Source organism: Hetaerina americana, unplaced genomic scaffold, assembly GCF_022747635.1.
Source record: "Hetaerina americana unplaced genomic scaffold, ioHetAmer1.1.p SCAF_90, whole genome shotgun sequence".
NCBI classification, from domain to species: domain Eukaryota; kingdom Metazoa; phylum Arthropoda; class Insecta; order Odonata; family Calopterygidae; genus Hetaerina; species Hetaerina americana.
Window position 1 is genome coordinate 697715 of NW_027287539.1, and position 24019 is coordinate 721733.

General features: G+C 41.9%; 1 protein-coding gene across 1 annotated transcript in view; it reads right to left on the reverse strand.

Moving 5' to 3' along the window:
- Window positions 1-24019, reverse strand: part of LOC139699788 (uncharacterized) — a 61608-nt gene that overhangs the window by 10377 nt on the left and 27212 nt on the right. The window contains exon 2 of the mRNA XM_071598225.1: window positions 1184-1797. Coding sequence (XP_071454326.1) covers window positions 1184-1797 — 614 coding nt within the window. The remainder of the gene's footprint in view (window positions 1-1183; window positions 1798-24019) is intronic.

Genomic DNA, 24019 nt, shown 5'->3' on the forward strand with positions numbered 1-24019 from the left:
GACGAAGAGGATATACATTATGAAATAGAGGGTTCTGTGCTAACTATGGCAGATCAAGTCAAATATTTGGTGGTAATTCTAACACCACCAAGGGAGCTGCTATTTCACTTTAGTTAGGTCTCATTTGGAATACGCCGCAAGTAATTGGCATCGTTGGGGGAAATCATTGATCAAAGAATTAGATAACATACAGAGATATCCCCCAGATTCGTCTAAAATTGCTACGATAAGGTATGACAGGTCTTTCAGAGGAATAAGGCTGGAAGCCGCTTGAGATGCGAATAAAAAAAGCGAGACTTAGACTTGTAACAAGGTTCATAACACATGAGATTAACTATGTCACAAAGGGAATTATTATTATGGCCCCACACTCTATGGGTAGATTAGACCTCAAAGATAAGAAAAGCGAAATACACTCGAGTGCAACTCCAAATATAAACATTCGTTCTTTCCTCGGACGATCAGGAATCATAATACTGAGAAATCAAAGCCATAAAAGAAATATTAAAGGCATTCTATTTAAAAGCGATTACAAAATAACGCTGCGTAGACCTCTGGTGCATTCGTAGGTGCATGTGCATGTTAGTTGCCAGTACATGTATTTGTATGTGTGTAACCTAAAATGGGATTTGCGCGAATGCATTCGTCCGTGTGGATGTGGATTGGAATGCTTTTGTTTATTTTGCATGTGACTGCATTCTGTTTTACTGGTGGTGTCGTAACACCCCCCACCACACGTCCTTGCGGGGTGTTGTGGGGTATTGTGAAGCTGTAGGCGTATAACTTTACATGTATAAAATCAATATATTTTTGCAGTACTTGTATTTTACTGTCAATATGAGGATTTAACTATTTTTGCTATATTTGCAGTTTCTATTATACTTGTATGTAATAGGGTACGCGCCCCGTTTTGCTAAATAAATAAATTAATGCAATTTTCACGGCATCTAAGGGACACATATGTACATCCAAGAACTTCGCTGGTGGTTTCCACTGTCAGGACTGTCAGAACTAGCATCGATCGTGCTCGTCTCACCCCACAGCATTGAATTTTCCCGAGATTCAGTAATCTCTTCAGTCTCCGCGTTCTCACTGGACCCAGGATGGAAACTATGGCAATGCACACCGTGATATAGGCGCGGAGGAGGTCTCCCTCCCGGAGCTCACGTGCGAGCGGGATTACCTGACATCCGGTTTCTGGGTCCCCGAAGAATCCCTTGTAGCGCTGATCCTTGCACGAGAAGCTGGTCTCGGGGATGGTCCGTAGAGTGGGGTAGTCGATGCCCGGCCTCCCCGCGGCGCTGCCCTGCTCCTCCGCCTTGGAGAGCAGCGACGGACGGTGGGGGCGGCGGAGGCGGGGCGCCGCCAGCCTCCTCGGCAGGGCCGCCTCTTCTACGACCCGCTGTGGCGGCTGCTCCGGGGACGCCACCACCACGGGGGTCGGCTCCGGGGACGCCGCCACCACGGGGGTTCGCTCCGGGGACGCCGCCACCACGGGGGCCCGCTCCGGGGCGGGGGAGAGGGGGTAGTAGGGCAGGGGGGATGGCCAGGGCCGGGCGCTCTCGAGCCGGGTGGGTTGGAGGGGGAGCGCGCGGCCGGGGAAGAGGTGGCGCACGGCGTAGATGAGGAGGGGCGGCGGGGCTCGCTGGCGCTTGGCGGCGCTGGACAGCAGCCGGGGAAGGATGTGTACTATGCCCACGTCGGCGGCGTCCGCGGGACCGTAAGGGGCGAGGCCATCGCCCAGGCGCACCACGATCCCGTCCGCCAGCCCCATGCACAACTGCACCACCAGGACGCCTGCGAAGAGGACAAGCGAATGCTCAGGACAATCCCACTAAGCATGCACCTCATTTAGCACAATGCCAGGTAGTTACCGTTACCTACTAATTTTCCATGGTACTAATACCTTGGCTTCTTGATCTGGATTCAGGACCCGATATCTCGGTACTTGGTTTTCCACCCCTATGTACCAGTGCCGATTTTACATTGCGCGTGGCTTTTTCCATAGCAAAAATATTGCTTGTTAATATTTTATCCAAGTGTGTATTTTTCAGCGACCTTTGATCCAAGATTCTTCCCGCCCGCTCTCCCAATCCAATAAAGGCATACCTGGGTGCCTAGTATACCTACACATATGTAGAAGTACCAGCCTCCGTTTAAGTATTATCTCGGCCACACAATAACCAAAGAAAAAAGAAAAGAATTTTTGAATCCTCAACATCACAGCTGCATTCATATTTTTCGAGAATCCCTGCATAAAAATGGCGATTAAGTGAAGAGCTTTTACTTTTAACCTTTTGAATGATCAGCAGTCAGGGTAATGGTGTACCAATCACCTTCATTCTGCATACTTGTACAACTGACTCCTTTGAAGTTGACTCGTAGTCAGGCGCTCATTCGTATGATCATTTACGGCACTATTACTAGGACGATTCATCTTCAGTTTGACTGGTTACCACTCGATTAATACAAGAAGTATTTACCAGTATTACTCTGTGTATTCCGTGAGATTCACTCAAGCCAGTGTTTACTCTAAGGAGGCTATGACATGGAAAGCGGCAACCAGTGTCGAAGAACGCTCGTTCGAATGAAATAAAGTGTGATACTGTTTGATTGCTATCAATTTAACTGAGGGCATTCACTATTTAGTGAAATTCTCATGCCTTGAATTATTCCTGATTAATTTATTATTATTGCTGGTAAGGGTAGGTTTTGGATGGGCTCAGCCTACTAAATTGTGCCGAAATACAGAATTCTGTTTCATAAGGATAAAAAAGTTATCTATATATATATATATATATATATATATATATATATATATATATATATTGAGCTATAGAATCAACATATAGAAATTAATGAAGAGAGTTGGGTAACATTTTTCAACGGGTTTTTTCTTGTGCCATTTTAAATTACCTGCTTTTGTGCTTTGACGCTTCATGAGTATTCACAACTTAATTTATTTCTTGGAGTACAACTTAATAACGCCGTTATTATCATTATTATTGATGATGTTGCTTTTATATTATTTTTCAATCTTATAACATGGAAAATTTATCAAATATTCTCTCTACTTAGCTGTTCCCCTGGCGGAACGCGTGTTTGAATGAAGAAAGAAAAGAATGCGCGGGCATTCACATTATTCATCGAATACTGATATTCAAACACGTATGACGGGGGCAAATGAAATTGCGTGTTTATGTGTTGCATCTTCAAACAGGAATATTGGAAAAAGCGATGGTTGTACAAAATGATGGATATGATCCAACTAGAGGAGAATTTGAAACATTATGAAATGTATTATAATGACGAATCCGGCAATTAATCACGATAAAAAATCACGGAATAAAAATCACCAATATATGGTCACACGGCGACCATCATAATTCATGGTAAGTGTTGTAATAGCTTAACTCGGGATGGATAAGTGCAGAAGGATTGTCGCTGATCAATGTAGATGTTCAAGTGGAGGAATGGCATGTGACGGAGGAGGGGATAGGTTGATAGATAGATAGAGGTCTTTACTTGGACGAAATTGAGACCTAATGGTCCCTTCTTCCATTTAACCCATCGTCGTATATATATTATATTAGGCATAAAATTTATAATTACAGTTGAGGCGGTAGAGAATAATTAGGAGGGGCGCAAATGTCTGCTAGTACCCATGTTATGCTCAGGTGTTTACATTTTTTTGAAATTCGTTGATTAATTTCATGGTTATGGTTTCTTGACGAATCCCGGGTGCCTTAATATGTGATGTTTGTCATGGTGGTCGCCGTCATAAAGTTGGCAATTGTCCACCGATTTTCAAAATTAGTTACTCCTGAGTGAGCCTTCAAAGCGCTAACAACGTGAGCCTTGCCTTGCATTTGAGAATCTTAAGCTCGTTTGCCTAGCTTTAATTCAAACAGCTCATGAGTCGACTCACGCTGCATTTGTCATCCAACGACTCATTCCGCTAGCAGCTGGGCCATGATAGAATTTTCTGCTCGTTCATAATCAGTGTTTCCTTTCCGCCGTCTGGCTGGCTTTATCGCGCTCGCGTTGCCTGGCGAAAGCCTCGAGGGACTTTTCGCAAATGACCCTGGATCGTACGCAGAATGTCTCTTTTTGACGGCATTGCCTCGGAATGAGAAACCGAATGATCCGGGTTGAAAACCACTCTTTTCGAAATATTCCAGTCCGGTTATTCCGGCGGCAGCTTCGGACTGCCCGCCCGCTTCGTCTCACCTGAAGGTTAGAACCCAGCCTCGACTCGAGTATGATGGTTTTTTTATTGCTGCGGATTTTATTTAGTCGCGTCGATGGCACGAAATGACCTTACTGCATTGAAACTATAATGAAACCATTACTAATGACTATGCCATTGCTGCTCGGTGTGAGAGCCTTGGGAGATAATGATAAAATGAAAGTAATGAAATCCTCATGAAATAATAGGGCAGACACCCAAGCAGCAGGGGCATTTTAGACGGAAATAAGTGTAGTAGTAAGGGTATCAGTAGAAGAATTGCGTTTCAATGAAGACTTAGACAAACAAATGGAGAAGATTTTCGCGTAGCATAGCGTTCATTGTATTACGGTGAGATCTTTGAGGAGAGAAGATGAGCGAAGCGGTTTGGATGCCTTTAACATATGTTTGGAATGGAGAAAATATAATGGACGGTAACTAACAACAAATTAAAGTTCTAAATAACACTTCTCCCTTTGAAGATTTTGGTATTCCATTCTAATATAATGCAGCTAGTGTTACGAAGTCACACACGACCCGGGTTTAGATGCGTTAACCCTATCAATGCTTGTTGATGCCAATGCATCAACAAGCGTCACGTGATTTGACGACGGTTGTTCTCAAACGTTTTTTACAGCAATACGAATGTGATCTATTCATGGTGATAGAATCGACAAACAATTTCGTATCACCCCATAAGTGGTGGCATCAGCCTGTCTGTTCGTTCCCTGGTACTCAAGATAGCATAATATCAATCAATTTTCATAACAACATTAGCCAATATATTGTGCAGTGACCCATGAAGTTTAAGAAAACCGATAAAAGTGTATTTCGTGAAGCAAAGATTTTGCTCTCAGAAATGCATGCGAGCGTCATCAGGAAGGTTGCTGATAGAATGTACTCGGGGAGAACAGAAAAATGAAATTTTGCCTGAGGCAGCAGGATTTGCACTGTATCAAAGTGAACAAGTGGCCGCGCGGAAGCGAAAATTGCGCATGTTTGGGTAAACATCAATTCTCACTAACTAAGAGCGTTGGATTTGTGGTTCTCCGGCAGCGTTTCCGTTCTACGAAATACGTTCTCGTAAATAGGAGGGTTAGAGGGTGAGGAATGAGTGAACTATGAGAGCATATGGAACAGACGGCCAGGGTACAGCTATGAGTGGATTAGAGTATTCCGATAGAGAGAGAGAGAGAGAGGGGGAATAGATGGGAGAAAGTCGATTCGTTCTTAAACGCGAGGGAAAAGGAGTGATTGGTTTGAAGGATAAGGCGAGAGAGAAAGGGTTGAACGGGGAAAACACGTGGAAAAACGCGGCCGTGAAGAATCTGGGGGAGTAGTCGAAGTCAAAGGAGCGATTTAGAAGAGCAGGGGTGGCACAGTATCCGATAGTGACAGAGGCAAGGGATGCGTTGAGAGAACAGTGTGAAGTAGATGAGGAACGAAGCTTTCCTTGGTATTACCCCTCCCGAATGGGATCGCTGCGGCGCGAGGGATGTGTGCACACCTCAAGTTTGCCCCCGGAGGCACATCCTGCCGTCGTCGTATCGGTTTGTAGGCAGTGCATGGGTTGCGTTTGCATGATGAGAGGGCGTCTATTCGGGCGGGCTTTGGGAGTACAGCGGCACAGGTACGAGGGGGCCTTGCAAGGCGTCCCGTCGCCAGGGCGCTGGCGATATCACGGCAAGCGTGAGCTGACCAGTGGAGGGGAGCGGGTGTGGCCTCGACCGCGAAGTGATCGGTAGCCGGGGGCCGTGTCGCGGACGGATTGCGGCACGGCCTTCCGGGCTGTGCTTGTTTGGCGATGGCCAGCGTTCAACCACTTACCAATTTGTACGAAATTATTGCGCGCGTGTCACTCCGCTGTTAATCGTCAATATCTCGCATCGATTTGGCATTTATTTAAAAGTTAAAAGCGTATGAAGCCTTCCAAGAAGTGGACGATACTTCCTTTCCAACTCTCACCTGACGGGAAACCAAACTATTTTGAAACTCAGTAAAGATACAATATAATGGAGTCTTTCGAAGTTTCACATAGTTATTTCCTTATCGGATGAATGAATTCAGAAACTGGAAACAATGCCCGGGAGTGGTCATAAGCTAACAAGAAAAACTTTAGCTGCGCGATGCATATCGAGTGATGAGAAGCGAGATACTCACGCGAGCGACGTCATTGGGCAGGATGCCGAGCGCGCGCGGACTGTTCGCTCGCGTGCGCCGGCAAGCGTGTCCCTTGGTCCCACGGCGAGCTATCTAACCTTATCTTAAATTTGGTGTCAACATGAAGTTCTAAGTGCAGTAAATGCCGGTATTGAACTACATAGGTTGCTCATTGTGGTTTATTCGCCGATGGACGGATTTTCAGTTACGTTCACATTAGTACATTTACGAGTATTTAGGCCCTAATTCCAACAAACGACCATTTGATGGGTGAAATAAATTAAAATATGAGTTTGCATCTATCATCAGCGAATACCTCATAATAAATGTGTTCTGGGATTAAGAATGTTTCAATGGCAGTATGGTGATTTTTTTCCAACTAACTTATAGTCTCCCCAAGTGAACTTCGACTTTATTCGATGGTTTATTGTCGTTGCAATGTTATATTTCAGCGACGGAAATGATGACTGTATACTACTTTGGTTCTTCGACTTAATTTCTTTTTAGGGTTTAAATTGGCCCAACCGTTGTTTGCGAAATCAGCTGAACTTAGGATAATTATCGTTATGAGTAAAAATAGCGATGACCCAACTCCTCCCTCTAATCGACCGCATCTAATCGAAGGTTTACTGAGCGGAGCATTTTAAGTATATCTTCTTGGACTTTGGAGAGCGCTTCCTTCCAGCCATAATAACTGTTGTTTAGCCCTCATGATTCCCTTGCTCGGCTCTCCATGCTTCCCACCGCCCTCCCCCCTCGTCTCTTCCCTCTTTACCCAACTTCCTCCCCTCTCTCACGATCTTATCCACCGCTTCTCAATATCTCGCCAATCCACCCATTCTGCCTTTTTTGAAATTTCACTTCACAACTTCCATTCCCCCCCCCGCCCACCCATCCACCGCAGCGGGCGTCGAAAACTCGCGGGTTGGGAGTTGGGCCACCGGCCATAGGATCCTGGGGTCTATACCCCGCCTTACCTTTGGGCAAAGATGCGTAAAATTCGAAGCGGTGCGATTTTCTGCTGCGTATGACCCCGTGGCTAATTCAACGGTGGCACGGGGAAAATAACCGTCCCAAAGTGCGAATATTTCACACGCCTCTCGGCTTAAGTTGAGATGAGCTCAAAATAAACCTTCGCGTTCAAAAAGGCGAATGGACGGAATCCCTTCATTCCCACATTGTACCACATCTATCCAATAAATACACGAACTGGTGTAATATGGCGGCCACGACGCGGACTATAGCCCCGCCCACTAGCGGCGCTAGTTGCCTGAGACCCAATTAGCAGTCTGTGCTTGGCGGATCGTCGAGTTGTGCGTATGGTGACAGGTGTGTTAGTTTCTGCTGTCCTTGTTTTTACTGTTTATCGAAAATTGAAATTGACGAAATCACGGAGCAACGAATCAACATCAAGTTTTTGTTGAACTGACGTAAAAGTTATCAACAAATTACCAAAATGTTGACAGCTGTTTACGGTGATAATACTCTGAAGAAAACATACGTTTTCAAATGGATTAAATCAAACCAAAAATTCAAGAAAGGGCCGATCGAAAATCAAAGTCATGCTCCTGGTTTTATTTGATGTTGGTGTTGTTCATCATGAATTTCTTCCTCAAGGACATACAGTAAATGCTTAGTTCTGCCTTTCAGTCTCAAGCGTTTGAGAGATCGCGTCCGTCCTGTGTGACCAAATTTGACTCAAGGCGATGGATGGATCCTTCACCATGACAATGATGCACCTGCACATTTAGCATTCATTGTTCGCCAGTTTCTGCCAAAAAATTCAATCACCATCCTAGATCATCCTCGATATTCGCCAGATCTCGCCACCAAAGACTTTTTCCTATTCCCAAAATGCAAAAATGTGATGAGGGGACATCACTGGGACGATGTGGATAAATAACACATTAAAGCAAGACTCGACGAAAAAAACCAAAAAGCCTAACTGCTGAGGACTTCCAAGAGTGCTTTAAACAGTGGAAAAGAAGGTGGAATAAGTGAATAGCAAGGAATGGAGAGTACTTTGAAGGGGAAAAAAGCGATGTAGACTAAATTTGGAAAAATAAAGTTTTCATGGTCTCAGTTCGCAAATTTATTGGACAGGCCACGTATTTAAAACATCTTCGTTAGTTTTTCTTGTAGCCCATATTATTTTCATTCGTCTCCTCCGCATACGCATTTCAATGATCCCTAATTCACGGCATTTTCTTGCGTCAAAGCTTTCGGGATCATCATATTGAAGACTTGATCGGGAAAATAATAGAATTGCATTACTCATTACATATTTTCTTTATGATTGTCCTTGAATGTAATGAACTCTCATCGACTCCCTTCCCACAAATTATACTTTCCCCGAAGCCAATATCATCCTAAATTTCCTCCTACTCTCCCATTTTCCTTCAAATTATTCTTTTATTTGTATATTGAATTATTCCAATATATAAGGAATAAAGTTATCTCTTGATCATAAATTTTGCCACCCAATTAAATAGAAGTTAGATCTAAGTTACTTAGAAACGGCAGCGCCAACATAACTTACTTGTGAATATTAGCTAATGCTGAAATAATTGCGAAATTTGAGGAAACAACGACGAGTGATAGGACCACCAACTTGGAAGCAAATGTATTTACCTTCAACGTGAACTACGCCCATTGAAATCAGCATAATTTATTTAAATGGCCGTCGATGAATACTTATAATATGAAACAACTTGTTTTGAATGCTCAATAGTTTACATATGCAACATGTGGAAGCGATTAATCAACTCTTTAGATTTGAATTAAAGTGACCTTTTGCACATGAAACAAAGATTTCACTTTTCGTAATTTTCTAAGGTCAAGGCACGTCTCAGAGTTTGCGAATTGTTTTCGCTTTAATTCGAATTCGCAGCGAAGGCTACAGAACAATGAAGCAAGGCTTCGCATTCATTTTCGTCTTAATCCTAGCTGCAAAACTCCACTTACGTTTTCTCTGTAGTCCTGTCAGATGAATTTAGAGCCAGACAGGATTGCCTGTTGTATTATTGATTCCCAGAAAAATTAAATTATTCTCAAAAGTCGTCAGTACTTATTTTGATATGCGAATGAAATGAGGTCGTCAATTTTTTATGAGAACCCAATGCTACTTTTTTTAAGAAAGCCGTTAGCTCGGGTTTTTAAGCTTCTGATGCGATAATTGTACACTGAAATTTCACAAGTGCATATCCAGTTTTATGTAGGTAATCGGCTGTACCACGCAATAATTAGACCCTGGGCGTCAGATAGTAAATTTTAACTTAAAATTAAATGATTAAGGGCGAAATTCCAGCGATAATCGCGGCAATACCCATTTTACCCAAATTCCTTCCTAGGTAAAACGAGCCATGATGTGTTTTCTGCCATCAGTTGCAAGCAAGATCTCGGGATATTGATAATGGATTTCCGGAGCGTTAAAGGCGCGGCTGGTTACCTTGCTCTCTTTCCTTTCTTGCTTATTTCTCAATGCACACGTGAATTCTTTCATTTCTCTCTTGCGTTCAATGGACTGAGACCATGATGAACGGCAATGTCACCCTGGATTTACCAACTACCGCCGACTGAAACTCCACGGAGCACGGATTGTCTGTCGTGTCCTCAATTCACTCAGCTCGCGGACACAAAGCGCCTAAGGCTCATTGGTTTGCAAATAACTAGATTATTCAAGCCAAAAGGGGTTTAAATTGGCAGATTAAGTGCCAATAATGTTTTATCAATCGTTTTGAAGGCCGCAGTGGTCTAATTCATGGCATTATCTCGTGGATTGGGCCATCAGTCTTAATAATGTTGTTTGTCGTGAGTCGAGTATTAAATAATCACTTGTTCATTATATTTTAATGGTGATCACTGTATGATAAAATTATGATTTTGCATGGCAGGTCAATATAATTACTGAGTGAAATAATAATGAAACAATGGGTGTTATTAAATTGTGTAACAAATTCGTTCACTTTACCGTGAAAATCATCACAAAGTAAGATGTATTTCATCATTTATCATTATTCATTTAATTACTATTAGCTGGAGCCATTATTATTTGGCACAGTTAATTGCCGAGGGTAAAATTGCAATGGGAAGTCGTGTGAAAGTACCATAGGCTCCGAATCACTTGATTGTACCGATGATTGCGAAGCAAGCAGAGCACAAAATTCATGGCTCACTTCGTTATCTAAATGCTATTTATGCGATGCTGAAGGATACAAATCTCCGTTTATCACTTTACGTCGTATACAAGCATTTTTGGCAAAGAGGATATTTTTAGGACCTCGGAGGAATATCACCACCATGAAAGGAGGAATCCGTAGAGATATATTCAAACGGCGAGTAGTGCTGAGTAATTCCCGGATGAGTAAAAAAAGAATCCATCCAACATCAGTTCCATGGTCATATGATGCATGATGGTGCATTTTACATCAATATCTCCAATGTTAAAAGTCAGTATCAAGAAGGTAATGCACATTAATTACCGTCCAGATAGTAATTTCTCTTTCATTAAAATGTTTCTAGAGGATCTCATGGGTTCCCTAAGTTTTAATAAACGCGATTCCATTTGTCATATCACGTCCGTGTCATACTTCCTCATAACTTGTACGAAATGTCGTATGTTATCGAAACGGCCCAAAGGTAGGCTTGAGGAATCGAAAACCAGTGCGTGACAGATTCACTTCTGTCGTAGGAGAAGAGTGTAGCTCATATCCGCCCTGATCCACAAAAATCCCTGGCCCGAGTTTCCGCTCTCGCCAATGGGACGCGGCACTGTTCTTTCTCGTCGCTTGGCTTGATGCCGTCACTTTTCCCTGCCCAGTGCACCGCTTCCACTTTTATGCCCATGCGTGCATTTAACGTGGAACCTCGTCAGAAGTGGTTCAGCAGTATTTTTTTCCCTGTGACATTTCGAACTCTCAATGCGTGAACCTCCCAAATCCATGAACGGGGTCGGAGAGAGTATGTTCGGGAATTCGAACCGGTTCGAAGTTTTAAGTACTTTCCTTTCTCATGGAGTGAGGCGTTCACTCACCGGTCGGCTTCTCCCATTTCCCGCCGACAAATCCGCTTCGGATCCCGAGAGAACCCTGATTCCGCGTCCCCGTGAGGGCGCCAAGGAGCAGGATTGAACTACATAAAAGATCTGTCCCAAAAATAAGTCGTCTTTTTCACTCACAGAGCATTATCTACAAAGAGTTTGCACCACAGAGACAGACACTGATCAGTACGTTTTCCATGCGACTCCTCGAAATGCCGCAAATGAGAGTGCAATGCGTCAGTAAGGAGATATTTACCAACTGGAGGCTACACCACGATAACGCGCCGTCCCACGTCTCCTTCCTTGTGGCCTGGCCAAGCACAAGGTGCCTCCGCCAACCTACAGCCACGATGTAGCATGATCGGACTTACTTTTATTTACAATAATGAAAAGGAGCTAGAAAGGCAACCATTTCGGAACGCCGGAAATCGTCAAAGAGGTCGTGACGAGGTGCCTGAACGAGGTTCCCGTCGACGCCCTCCAAGAAGCGTACCACGAGTGGCAGAGGCGCCGGCATCGGTGGTGTGTCGATGCTCAAGGGTGCGACTTTGTAATTTGCAAATTGATCTGCAATAATGTTTTCTCCGGATTTATGTAACCTATTTTTGGGAGAGACCATTTATATATTGATAATTGCAATCCTCAATGATAATTTTCGAACCCCAATCATGTGATAATTATCGTATCGAACGTTTCCAGAGAATCGATGATATTCATCATTATTGTTTCGTTATTTAATTTATTACGCATCTAATTTTTTTGCGAACATGCATAAAATTGCATGCATTGCATAGGGACTCACGCCTCCACCGGTTGTACGCGTGCTCGTCTGTAACAGAGAAGCAAATAGATTCATATTGTAATGAAACACTTAGCACTCTTTCATCGGTTTATATAGGCGGCACGACGCGCTTCGGTGGCATAACGGCGCGCGCCGATGAAGGGAGTGGTCGGGGCCGAAGAACAAAAGGGTAGAAGGGAGTGGGTGGGGAGAAGGAGCCGGAGAGTTGGGGTGTGGAAAGAAGAGGGAAGGGAAGAGAGAAGAGTGCCCTTGAGAGCATTTTAGTACAATTGAGGCAGAGCCTGAACAGCCTTGTACGCACAAAGCGCAATAGCATGGGACACCAATTACTCTTCGTAATGTGAAATCGGAGGATTGTGAATACCTTCTCGCCTAATAGAGATGGCCGTTTAAAACCTTTTATTGATTTCCACTTATGTTTCATCCGAGAGGCTTGCTTTTAAAATTTGGCCCGACAGCATTCGAACCACGAAGTAGACATGGGGAAATATTTGCCTGAGATATGGTTCCCAAGATCATTGAGTGAATATCCAGATTGAGATTTTCAGACAGTTTAGAATTTCTAAAAAAAACCTGAAAATGAAGTTCTGAGGTAATATATTCTTGATTAACTGAAATCGGTATCTACATACATGGACATTTCAATAAAAATTCAAAATGTTACTAAAATTAATTAAAATACGTTTTAATACGCCGTACTTTTTTTACTTTAGGAAAAATCTACCTCTCTGTGGCAATATATCCTATGTGGTTTGCTAATACCATTAATGTGCATTAATGCGGTATGACGGAATGCAGTTTTTGCTACTAAGTGTGGCTAATATTAAAAACAACCCAATGTTATGCAAATATATTTTATTAAATATTATAAATGTATAGGTTTTTATTAAAACCTATGATTATTTACAAATATCAATGCAACGAAAGGTTAAGGGAAACTATTTTTGCCAAATTTTCAACTGGTACTGGAATCGACACAGTATATGATTCGACCTTGAATTATATCGATAATATTGCATCAATATATTAAATGATTATATCCAAAGTTCCGGTATACCGATGCACCTGCATTGATAATGTGGATGCAGCGGGTGTTCATCCCTAGTTGAGGGCAGCGGCTGACGCCGCGCCGCGTGCGGGCTGCGACGCGGTCTGCGAGTTGAGTGGATCAAGCTCAATCACGGTCGCCTGGGCGCGTCAATAAACGTGATTCGGGCAGGAGGGCCATAATATTCAAAAATACGAACTCGATTATGTCTGACACAAATCTCACCGCATTCTCAAAATGTAGTCTCCGATCCCAAAAAATTACTCAACCATCGTCGGGCGTGAAAAATGCTGCCGCGATTTGAGCTGGCGACTTATTGTGTGCACTATTCATACGTAATTGCATGCATTATTCCGTGGCAAATACAAGTGAAAATACATAAAAATCTATTCCACCCATCAGGCTATGAATAAAATGTTTGTGTGTTTTCTTGCGGTGAGGGTTTTTTGTAGGACGAATCCTTTATCCGCAGGCTTGCCAAACATCCAAGTGTTTCCACTATCTCCTCCCTTTATCATTCTTTTCAGAAATGTCCCGGCCTACCTGTCACTGTAATAGCTTTTCTCCTTGATTTTTACCTCATCTAAAATTATTTGGGCTATAATTATAATTTTGCAGCGAAATTAGGGTCCCTGCAGAGAATCCCGTCGAAGATGACTCGTAAACGTATAACAATGTTTATTTAGTGAATTGCTTCCAGTGTGCATATTGTGTGGTACGTTAAAAATTCGTAGCCAGCATAATCTATTTTCAAATGCATTTCCTTCTTTTCCTCTTTATTTATGCCGAATCTGAAGCTGGGGCATCGTCATCTCAATCCTCTTTCTATTTCTCTGCAAAATATTTGGCAAAAGAAATTGTGATTTTTCCAGGTTGCATATGCGCTCATGACAGTCTATAACAGGTCAGTAAGTCTGGCAGGTCTAATAGAGTTTTCTTTATTCATTCGTTCATTCCCAGGATCATACCAATTGTCATTTCATCTCGGACCAATTCTCTTTTATTCATTAACGGAATCGTCAACCTACACTCAATTTCCAAGCCTTTATCGGCGGAATGCCGTTTACACGCGTAGTTTAAGCGAAAGCATTTTTTTCGGGCATTGCTCTAAATGCCCCTTCCGCGTCCTCTCACATATATATGCATATATATACATATGCATATATTTATATATGTATATATCTATATATATTTATTTATTTATTCATTTATATATAATCAGCATTTCAATTCTGGTATTGGTTTACTGCAGCCTTCCATTCTACTCTATTTAATGTCAATTCCCTCAATCCTTAATACCTTCTCTGTTTTACGTTCTTCTTAACATGTCCTATGCACAGGTCTCTTGGTCTTCCTCGTGGAATCTCCCCTTCTATTTTCCTATTTAACAAAGCAGCCAAAAATGGCACAAAGGCTGATAGGCAATGCATATGGTATACATTAAGGTAAAGAAAGGGGAGGAGAAATAAACAATGATGAAAAATTAACAAAATAAATGTCAAGAACAGCTATAAAATAGCAGGAGAGCACGTATGCAAGAGGGTTTAGTTACTATGTGGCGTGTGTATGATATTCTTAATCAATCCATTGTGCCTCAACGTGTGTCCAATTCATCTATTTCTACTTTACCGTTGAGTTCACAATATGGCCCTATCCTCTTCTGCTCTTCTATATACTTCCTCGTTCCTCACTTTGTCTGTCTATTTGATCTTCAGCATTCTCCTCCAGCGCCATGTTTCAAAGTCTTCTATTCTGGTCCACGTGTCTTATGTTTCAAGCCTCGGAACCATAGAGCGCCATGCTCCACAAAGCCTTGACAAGTAGGGTAACTGGTCTGAGATATGCGACTTAACAGCCTTCATTGTCATTAGTCCTGCATCAATGTTGGTCAGAATATTGTCAATGAGAGTTGCAGAGGTAGGACAAACTATTGTGGGTTCAGCAGTGGTGGTATGTAGGTTGAATAGCATATCAAGGAATTGAAGCTTTCATCTTGAAATCAAAAGAATATTGCAGTTAAAGTCACCACTTATGATTAGAAGAGGGTATTGAACAGAATAATGAGTTATTCCCATTAGTTCCATTATTTTGGTAAGGAATATTTCAAAGTTACTTGAGGGTGAACAGTAAATAGTTGTATTAATTAAGTAATGGTCCTTCAGATGAATCTGCATTATGCCAGATTCAAATGCCTGTTTTTGTTTAGTAAATGGCATGAGAAATCAACTGGGGAGTGATGGAAGCTGTTGGTCAATAAAAATAACACTCCACCATTTTTATGCACTGGTCGGCAGAAACAATTAAATAGTATAAATAGAATAAAAAATGCCCCGTAGATGAAAGTCTTGACAAATAGCTTCCTCGGTTCCAGTCTTAGGTTTTTGAGCATTGTAATATCCTCTTCTTCATGATTGCGTTCTTTGCTTGGGCTATTCTTCGCTTGATGGCGGTCGAATTTCATCCATCCCATCTTATGCTTCTTCCCGGGTAGATGAAAGATTCCACATGCTCTATTTTCACCCGTCGAATTGTGATATCTGCATTCAGCTTCTCTCTTCCATAAACATGGATTTTATTTTTCTTCTTGTTCATGTCCATATTATATTCCCCCAGAACTTGGTCCATACCACTTAGAGTACCTTGCAGGTCCTCTCGCATTTCCGCCACTACCGCTTTGTCATCTGCCAACCGGACCATGTTGATTTCTTCTCCATTTACCTAGATTCCTTTGATACCCAATTCTTGAGTTTATTTTATTGCCACTTCCAGATGCACATTGAGTATTGTAGGTGAGAGGTTGCACCCGTTTATTTTAGCTTCCATTTTTCTCCCAATTTTTTTTTCATTGTTGTAACATGATTCTTGTAGATGTTATGGATAATTCTTCTGTCGTTTTAGCCCAATCCAAGCGCCTCTAGTATCTTGAACATCTTGTTCCATTTGACGCTGTCGAAGGCCTTCTGCAAGTCCACGATTGCCACTTAAAATGGCTTGTTTACACGGATCAATATTTCGACAAGTACCCTCAAGCGGAGTTTTGGCTCTCTTGCTTCTCGGTATTTCTTGAATCCGAATTGGTTTTCTGAGAGGTTGCCTTCTATCCTTCCTTCTTTCTTCGGATAATTATCCGAGCAAGGAATTCCGATGCATGTATAACTTTCGATGCAACCAGGCTCAATGTTCTTTGTTCTTCGCATTTATCTTTATTCGCTTTCTTCGGCACTACAATCATTATACTTTTCTCGGAGTCTTATGGTATCTTTCCACTGTCATAGCAATCATTGATTTTAGCAAAGAGGGCAACCTTCGCTTTGACCCCGAGTGTCTTGATTATTTCATATAAATATATATATATATATATATATATATATATATATATATATATATATAGGTATATATATATATATATATGTGTGTGTGTGTGTGTGTGTGTATGTGAAAAATCATGACACTCGGGGTCCAAGCGAAGGATGCCCTCTATGCTAAAATCAATGATAGCTATATATATATATATATATATATATATATATATATATATATATATATATATATATATATATATAAGTGGGTCACAAATTGTTGAATTAGTAATTTTGTCCATCCAAAAACCTACCTTAACCAGTAGATTACCAAACAATAATAATAATAATATATAAAAATATAGGTATATATATATATATAAGTGTAAGTATACATATACACACACTTATATATACTTATATATATACATATATATATATACACACACGAGGGTCATCCGGAAAGTAGTACCCGTTCGTGCCGCATGAAGTGCTGACGACGCGAGTAGCCGCTGGACGAGGTCAGATAGCTTCAGTGGCTTGTCTGCCTTCTCTGAGCCAAGTTGCGTGACGCTAGCATTGCCTGTGTTGTTTCTGTGATTGTTTACAATGTTTAAAAAAATTGAGAACGCCGCCAGTTGTGAAGTGAGGGCAGTGATTAAATTCCTCAATTCAAGAAACGTTCGCCCATGTGATATTCATCGCCAATTAAAGGAGGTGTATGGAGACAATGTAATGGACGAGTCGTCTGTTCGGCGGTGGTGTCGCAACTTCAACATGGGGAGGGGGAACACACACGACGATGAGCGTTCGGGGAGACCGTCTGTCATTACAGACCAACTGGTGAGCTCAGTTGACGAATTCGTGAGGAACGATCAGCGCGTCACAATTGATGACATCTGTGAGCATTTTCCCAATGTTTCTCGAACAATTGTTCATGAAATTGTTAAACACCATCTGCATTATGCAAAAATTTGTGCAAGATGGGTCCCTCGCGTATCTCAATGAGCTGGCGGCGAAGGACTATGCAGCAGGAATACAGAAACTTGTCACACGTTATGACAAATGCCTTAATTTGCTTGGAGATTATGTTGAGAAGTAGTTTAAAGTATCCTCTTTCAAATAAAATTTTTTATGTTTGTTAATATTTACTTTTGTGTCTTTATTTCACGAACGGGTACTACTTTCCGGATGACCCTCGTATATATATATATATATGATTACTTCTGTCTTGCGATGAAGACGGAGTTGAATTCTGTCGAAATGATCAAGAAATAACATGTGAGTGATCTTTTTATGTGTTCTTATATCGTTTGTTGCTGTCAAAGCTTGTTATTCAACACTTCCGTGTTACTTCGGCGAAATCATCTATACACCCACACACATACACATACACACACACAAACACACACACCACACAAACACACACACACACACACACACACACACATATATATATATATATATATATATATATATATATATATATATACATATATATATATATATATATATATATATATATATATACATAAACACAGTAATCAACCCGAAGGTCGGTTTAGTAGGTGATGGTAGAGTTCACCCAGTACTAAGCCCTATACGGCGTGTGAAATTCACACATCAGGCTAGGGGGGCCAGTTCCTTTCCCTGTGCCGGTTATGGTTTCCCAGGAAGATCTGGTACCCGAAAAATCACATAGCTTGGGTGGAGCTGCAGGTGCCCTGAGAGGCTTGCCCGGGAATCGAACCGGGTCAGCAGTCCTACGCTCTACCCACTGGACTACCGCGACCCATATATATATATACATTTATATATACATACATATATATATAGATATATATATATACATATATATACATACATATATATAATATATATATATACATATATATATATATAATATATATATATATATATATATATATATATATATGATTTCGTCAAAGTAACACGGAAGTGTAAATAAAAAACTTGGATAGCAACAAACGATATTAGAACACAAAAAAAGAACACTCACACGTCTGTTTGTACTTCAGTACTTAAGAAACAGAAGCACTGTCAGTACTTCTGTTTCTTCCGATGAAGACGGAGCTAAATTCCGTCGAAATTATTAAGAAATAACGTGTGAGGGTTCTTTTTATGTGTTCTTATATTAAGTTATATATATATATATATATATATATATATATATATATATATATATATATATATATATATATATATATATATATATAATGAAATACGCCTTTTATATATATTTATATATATATAATTAAGTGTGTGTGAAGGAACTAGGAATATATTTACGCACATGCATAATTTATTGTGGAAGTTAAATAACCTAGAGGTAGGCCAAGAACGGAATCGATTGAGCAGATAACGAAAGTAAGATAATGTGGATTCGTGAATGAAAATGGAGGAGGAAGGGCCTTGGGAAGTCAAATCAGGATTTTATAACTGATGGTGATGGATTGTTGCTTTTAAGCGTCTCGCTGGAAACGACCTAGACCGTCAAAGTCGTAAAGCCTCGGGGGGATGAAAACATATGGAAGGAAATTCATTAATGCGCATTTAATTATAGGCGTAGTTGTTTAGAAGTTACTTTTCTCAAATCAAGAAACATTAACAGTACGGAGTGAAAATGGCGAGTCAACCATCGTAAATCCGACAGGTAATCTCTTATTTATTTGCTTACTTTTTTATTTCGCTGTCTTTAAAATACAGCACTAAATTCTAGGAATTGGGTCCTGGGTGAATTTTTCCATAGTGATACAGCGAAAGGACCTTAGATTGGGACGGTCTCTTTGGATTTCATAATTGATAAAACCTTGGGTCGAACGGTTCTGACATCGTGCCTTCCAGACACAGATTAGAAGTGTAATGCGAATAAAATTTTGAAATTTTAGATGTTTATTTCTATGGAAGGTGAAGAAGTTAACATTCAAATCCCGGATGGCTGAATCCAGCAGAGAAAATATATTCAATGGTGGTCGTCATAGAAACCAAGGCGCGACAGATACTTAAAAACCATGCCGGCCTATGCTATCACGACAATGGTTATAAAGATTAATTGAAGTATTTTTAAAGTTTATTGCCAGACGTGAAATGGTTGGCCAATAAATATTTTGAAACAAATGCATGGCATGTAATAAACTGAATTGCTGAAACCGGAAACCAACTTCATTTGGTAATTGAATAGAACATTTTTATACCCCTGAGAATGGAAATTGAACAGATTGCAATGCCAATTATCAAATGATCATCAATTTTCTGCTGCTGTATTCGATTGCCTATAAACGGGAAAGGTCGAGGAGAATGCTAAGTTTTCAAGGGCTGACAGTTGTGTGAATAAACATACTCTATGACTCATAAACGTTTGATGTTTGTCGGAGGCATTCTTTGCACTTTCTTGGGGCTATAGAGTGATCTCACGGATGGAAGGGAGCAGTTTGGGACCCGCTGTGACACGTTGACACATGTGACACATCGGAGCCCCTCGTGTGATTCGCCTCGCATGTGGACGCCGCTTGGAAACGGGTCGCGAGGGGTGTGGAATCAAAACGCTGGAACATTTTATGTGATCGTAATACTTTCAGAGGAGTTATTCGTTCACGAAGAATTTCATGGACACGCTAACTAGATCAGTTTCGTTTTAACGACCGTGCCGAGGAATATTCTCTACGAAAAGTGTGTGCGTAGTTCATCTGAACTTCGTGACGGGGAAGAATTTGCTTCGGCTTGATTCAAGTATTCTAAGTATCATTAAGGGTAACCACTGTTCGTCAAATAATTCATCAAAGCGCTTTTCCGTTTTATCTGAGATTCCTCGCAATATTTTTCGGAGTCCTAAATGTAAAACTTCTGGCAGTGAACCGTGGTGCCAAACGCGACCCGATTAACAGCTTTGGCTGCGCCGCGTGGTGTCCTTGCTTTTACTCTGCTCTCAGAGTGGACTTCATCCTTGAAAAAAATATTTTATGAAAGTTTGATCGCGCCGAAGCCTCGCGGCGAGACAACATCTGGGGATATTGGAAAACAGAGCGGTGGGAAAGGTGGCGAGTGTCTTCGCCATCGAGGACGGACCCGTCCTGTTTGCTCTCGGCCAAGAAGCAAGAAGACCAGCGACCCGGGCTCGCCATGTGGCGGCTTCTTCACTTTCGCCGGGAAGAGGAGCGGGAAAGTGAATCTTTCCCCGGACCACTTCTTTACGCCAGTGGCAAGGAAATTAATGCCTTCTATGCACTCTGCCCTTCTTCCGCTGCCCCCTCGAAACGAGAAGCCTGCCCTTCGTGATGGGCGGGAGTCCGTGAGTGACGTGTTGAAATGTGTTCTCGAGGTATGGTGGCCGAGGAGGGAGTTGAGGCGGGGCGTGTCCGGGGACAACAGAGGTGGGCCGCCCCCTCCCTTGGGCCTCCATTCCTCAGCCCCCCCCCCCGGATTCGGGAAAACCGAATTAAATTCGCAGGCACTGTGAAATTAGCTAAGGGCATTCCACGCGAACCCTACCTCCACTCGATCCCAAATTCGCTGTTGCCGCGGTGACTTCGTGACTAGGGCGAAGTTGCCGAGTCTGTGGAAAGTGTCCTTGTAATGGACATCCGGATTTAGTCAACTGGAAACATTAATCACGAGTGTCGTGTACGGTCTGAAACCCAGGTGAAGTGAGGGAACAACGGAGAATTGCAATTACTCGAAGCATGGGCTTGCCACTTTTCTCAGAGCGGGGTGGGAAAGTAATTGGTCAAACACTTCATTCAACGTCAAGTTATAGGCTGCCCTTATTTATTTCTGCCATCTTCCACATCGCACCTCTATATACAAGATCTGTTCAAAAAAATATGAGGCTGTTTGAATAGATAATTGATCTTATTAGCTACCCTTTAATCATGCTTATCACATTCAAAATTGACTGCCAATAGAGCGCTCCCAACGTTTTTTTCAGCTTCTGAAAGCCGCCTGGAACGCTTCTTTTCGGATAATCTTTAAGTCTACGGTACAATTTTGTTGGATTTCTTCAATAGTTACTGATCGGCGTTCTTTCAATGTGGATTTCAACTTAGGAAATAGAAAAAAGTCTGCCGGCGCAACAATTTGAGAGTAGGGTGCCTGGGTGATCGCCTATGTGTTATTTTTGGCCAAAAACGTGGTAACAATCAATGATGTGTGTGCCGGTGCGTTGTCGTGAAGTAAGCTCCAAGTTGCGCTTGTCCGCATTTGTGGTCAACGCTGTTGATTGTCACCGTCAAGCAAGAAAGAATACAAGGCATGGTGCATCTTAACCTTCTCATAGCCTATACGAGTCGAATAATTGCATACATTTCAGTTGCACTTTTCCTGATGCTAAATAAAATTCAATGAACAAATTTAACACCTTGATTCTCACAGACATAAGTTCAGACAAGAATCGCTGTTGTGCAGAGGCAAGCCGAGATAGGGTCACGAGCAGGGTGGTATTTACTTCTCACAGATGCCGCTACAAGGCAACATCTCACTGATTGTAATCCGTCAAGCAGTACGCGCATAGGAAGCCCAGTCTCATATTTTTTTTAACAGACCTTGTACATTGACATCGACGTCTTTTGGGGAAGCCTCCACTTGGACAAGAGATGCTGACATTAATTTTATATTGATTGAAAATTACAATAACAATAATAATAATAAAGGAAGGATATAGCACTTTGCCACAAAATTAAAACTCATCTGACCGACGCGCGTTTCGACTCACAGCGGCATCTCCGAGTAAAATACACACGAAGGCTGGAGAATAAACGATTATAGAGCAAGGAGGGTGAAGGGGGGAGAACGGGAAGCGGTGGAGGCAGGGAGTGTTGAAAGATAAAGAGAGGAGAGAGAAGGAAGTCGGTAACAACAGAGACGGGGGGGTGAGAGGGGGGCACAGCAGATAGACATGCTATGGCAGGGGGAAGGCCAGGGGGGAAGGAGAGGGGAGGCGGACGGAAAAGAAAGGGAGGAAGTTAACGCTTCGGTAAAGCTAAGGCAAGAACGTGAGGATTCTTCAAAAACACTTATTCTTCATTTAGTATAGTCTGAGCCATGCTATAAATTCCCTTATTTAATATCCTAACTTTACAATGGATTACTTCCACTACATCAACCCTTGAATTGTTAATCTTAATCCTTTTCATATTAGAACAGTAACCCTATAAAAAGAACGGATTTATTATTAATTTGTCTACATTCAGAACAAGTTGCGTCACCTTTGAACGGATGGACGGAAGTAAAAAGCCACCGAGAGGGGGAACGTGATATGTAGAAGAGCGCGGTGGTGACTGGGACCAGCACAGGCGATTGCCATAGATACGGTGGTACATTGAGAGGAGCACGCCCGAGGCACACCAGAGGCACACCTGAGGAACACCCGAGACACACCGAGAGGAAACGCACACCACTGTGTGTGTTTCCGTGCATGTGGGTATGCAAATATGTGTGTGCATATATATATATATATATATATATATATATATATATATATATATATATATATATATATATGCATATGTATATTTACGTGTGTTTGGGTTGCGGTAGTCCAGGAGTTGGACTACTGACGGAAGGGTCCAGGTTCGATTCCCGGGCGAGCCTCTCTGGGTACCTTCAGCTCCATCCAGGCTATGTGATGTTTCGGGTACCAGATCTTCCCGGGAAACCATAACCAGCACAGGGAAAGGAATCCCTGCCCTGATGTGTGAATTTCGCCCGCCGTCGGGCTTAGTGCTGGGTGAACTCTATAATTACCTACCAAACCAACCTTTAAGTTGATCACTGTGTTTATGGTCTATATCACTCAACGTCCCTGTTATCAACTTCCTTCTCCTTGTGAAAGCCTCTTTGCCTGGCGCATTTCTTCTCCTTACGTCTCTACTACTTTGACCGTGTTGGTCCAAAACACTTCCGAGATGCGTAAACTGTTCTACCTGCTCTAGTTTTTGCCCTCCTATTTTAATTTTTAGCTTTGCCTTTTCTCTCTGGTAAATCGCATTACCTTTGTTTTATTTATTTTGATCCTCAAACCTTTGGCTGACTGACAAACTAAAGCTCAGTCATCAGCAAACCGAACTGATTTTACGTATTCCCCGCCGACTTTCATTACTATCTCCAGTTCTTCCCATGCCTCTTTAATCATTTCCTCCAAATATTCGTTGAACAGCACTGGTGACAATGGACAACCTCTTTCTAACACTGCCCGTCCTGACTCTCCATTCCCCTGAGAAGTATTAGACATGTCCAGGTTGCGGATTAGCTTCCTGTCCCTCCAAGATATTCTTATTTTCTCCAATATGCTCTTTAGTTTTTCCCAATTCACCCTATCAAACGCCTTTTCGATATCTACGAAACAGGCAAATACCTCCTGGTTGTATTCTATATTCCTCTTGATCAGTTATCTCATACAATCATATATAAATAAATATATATATATATA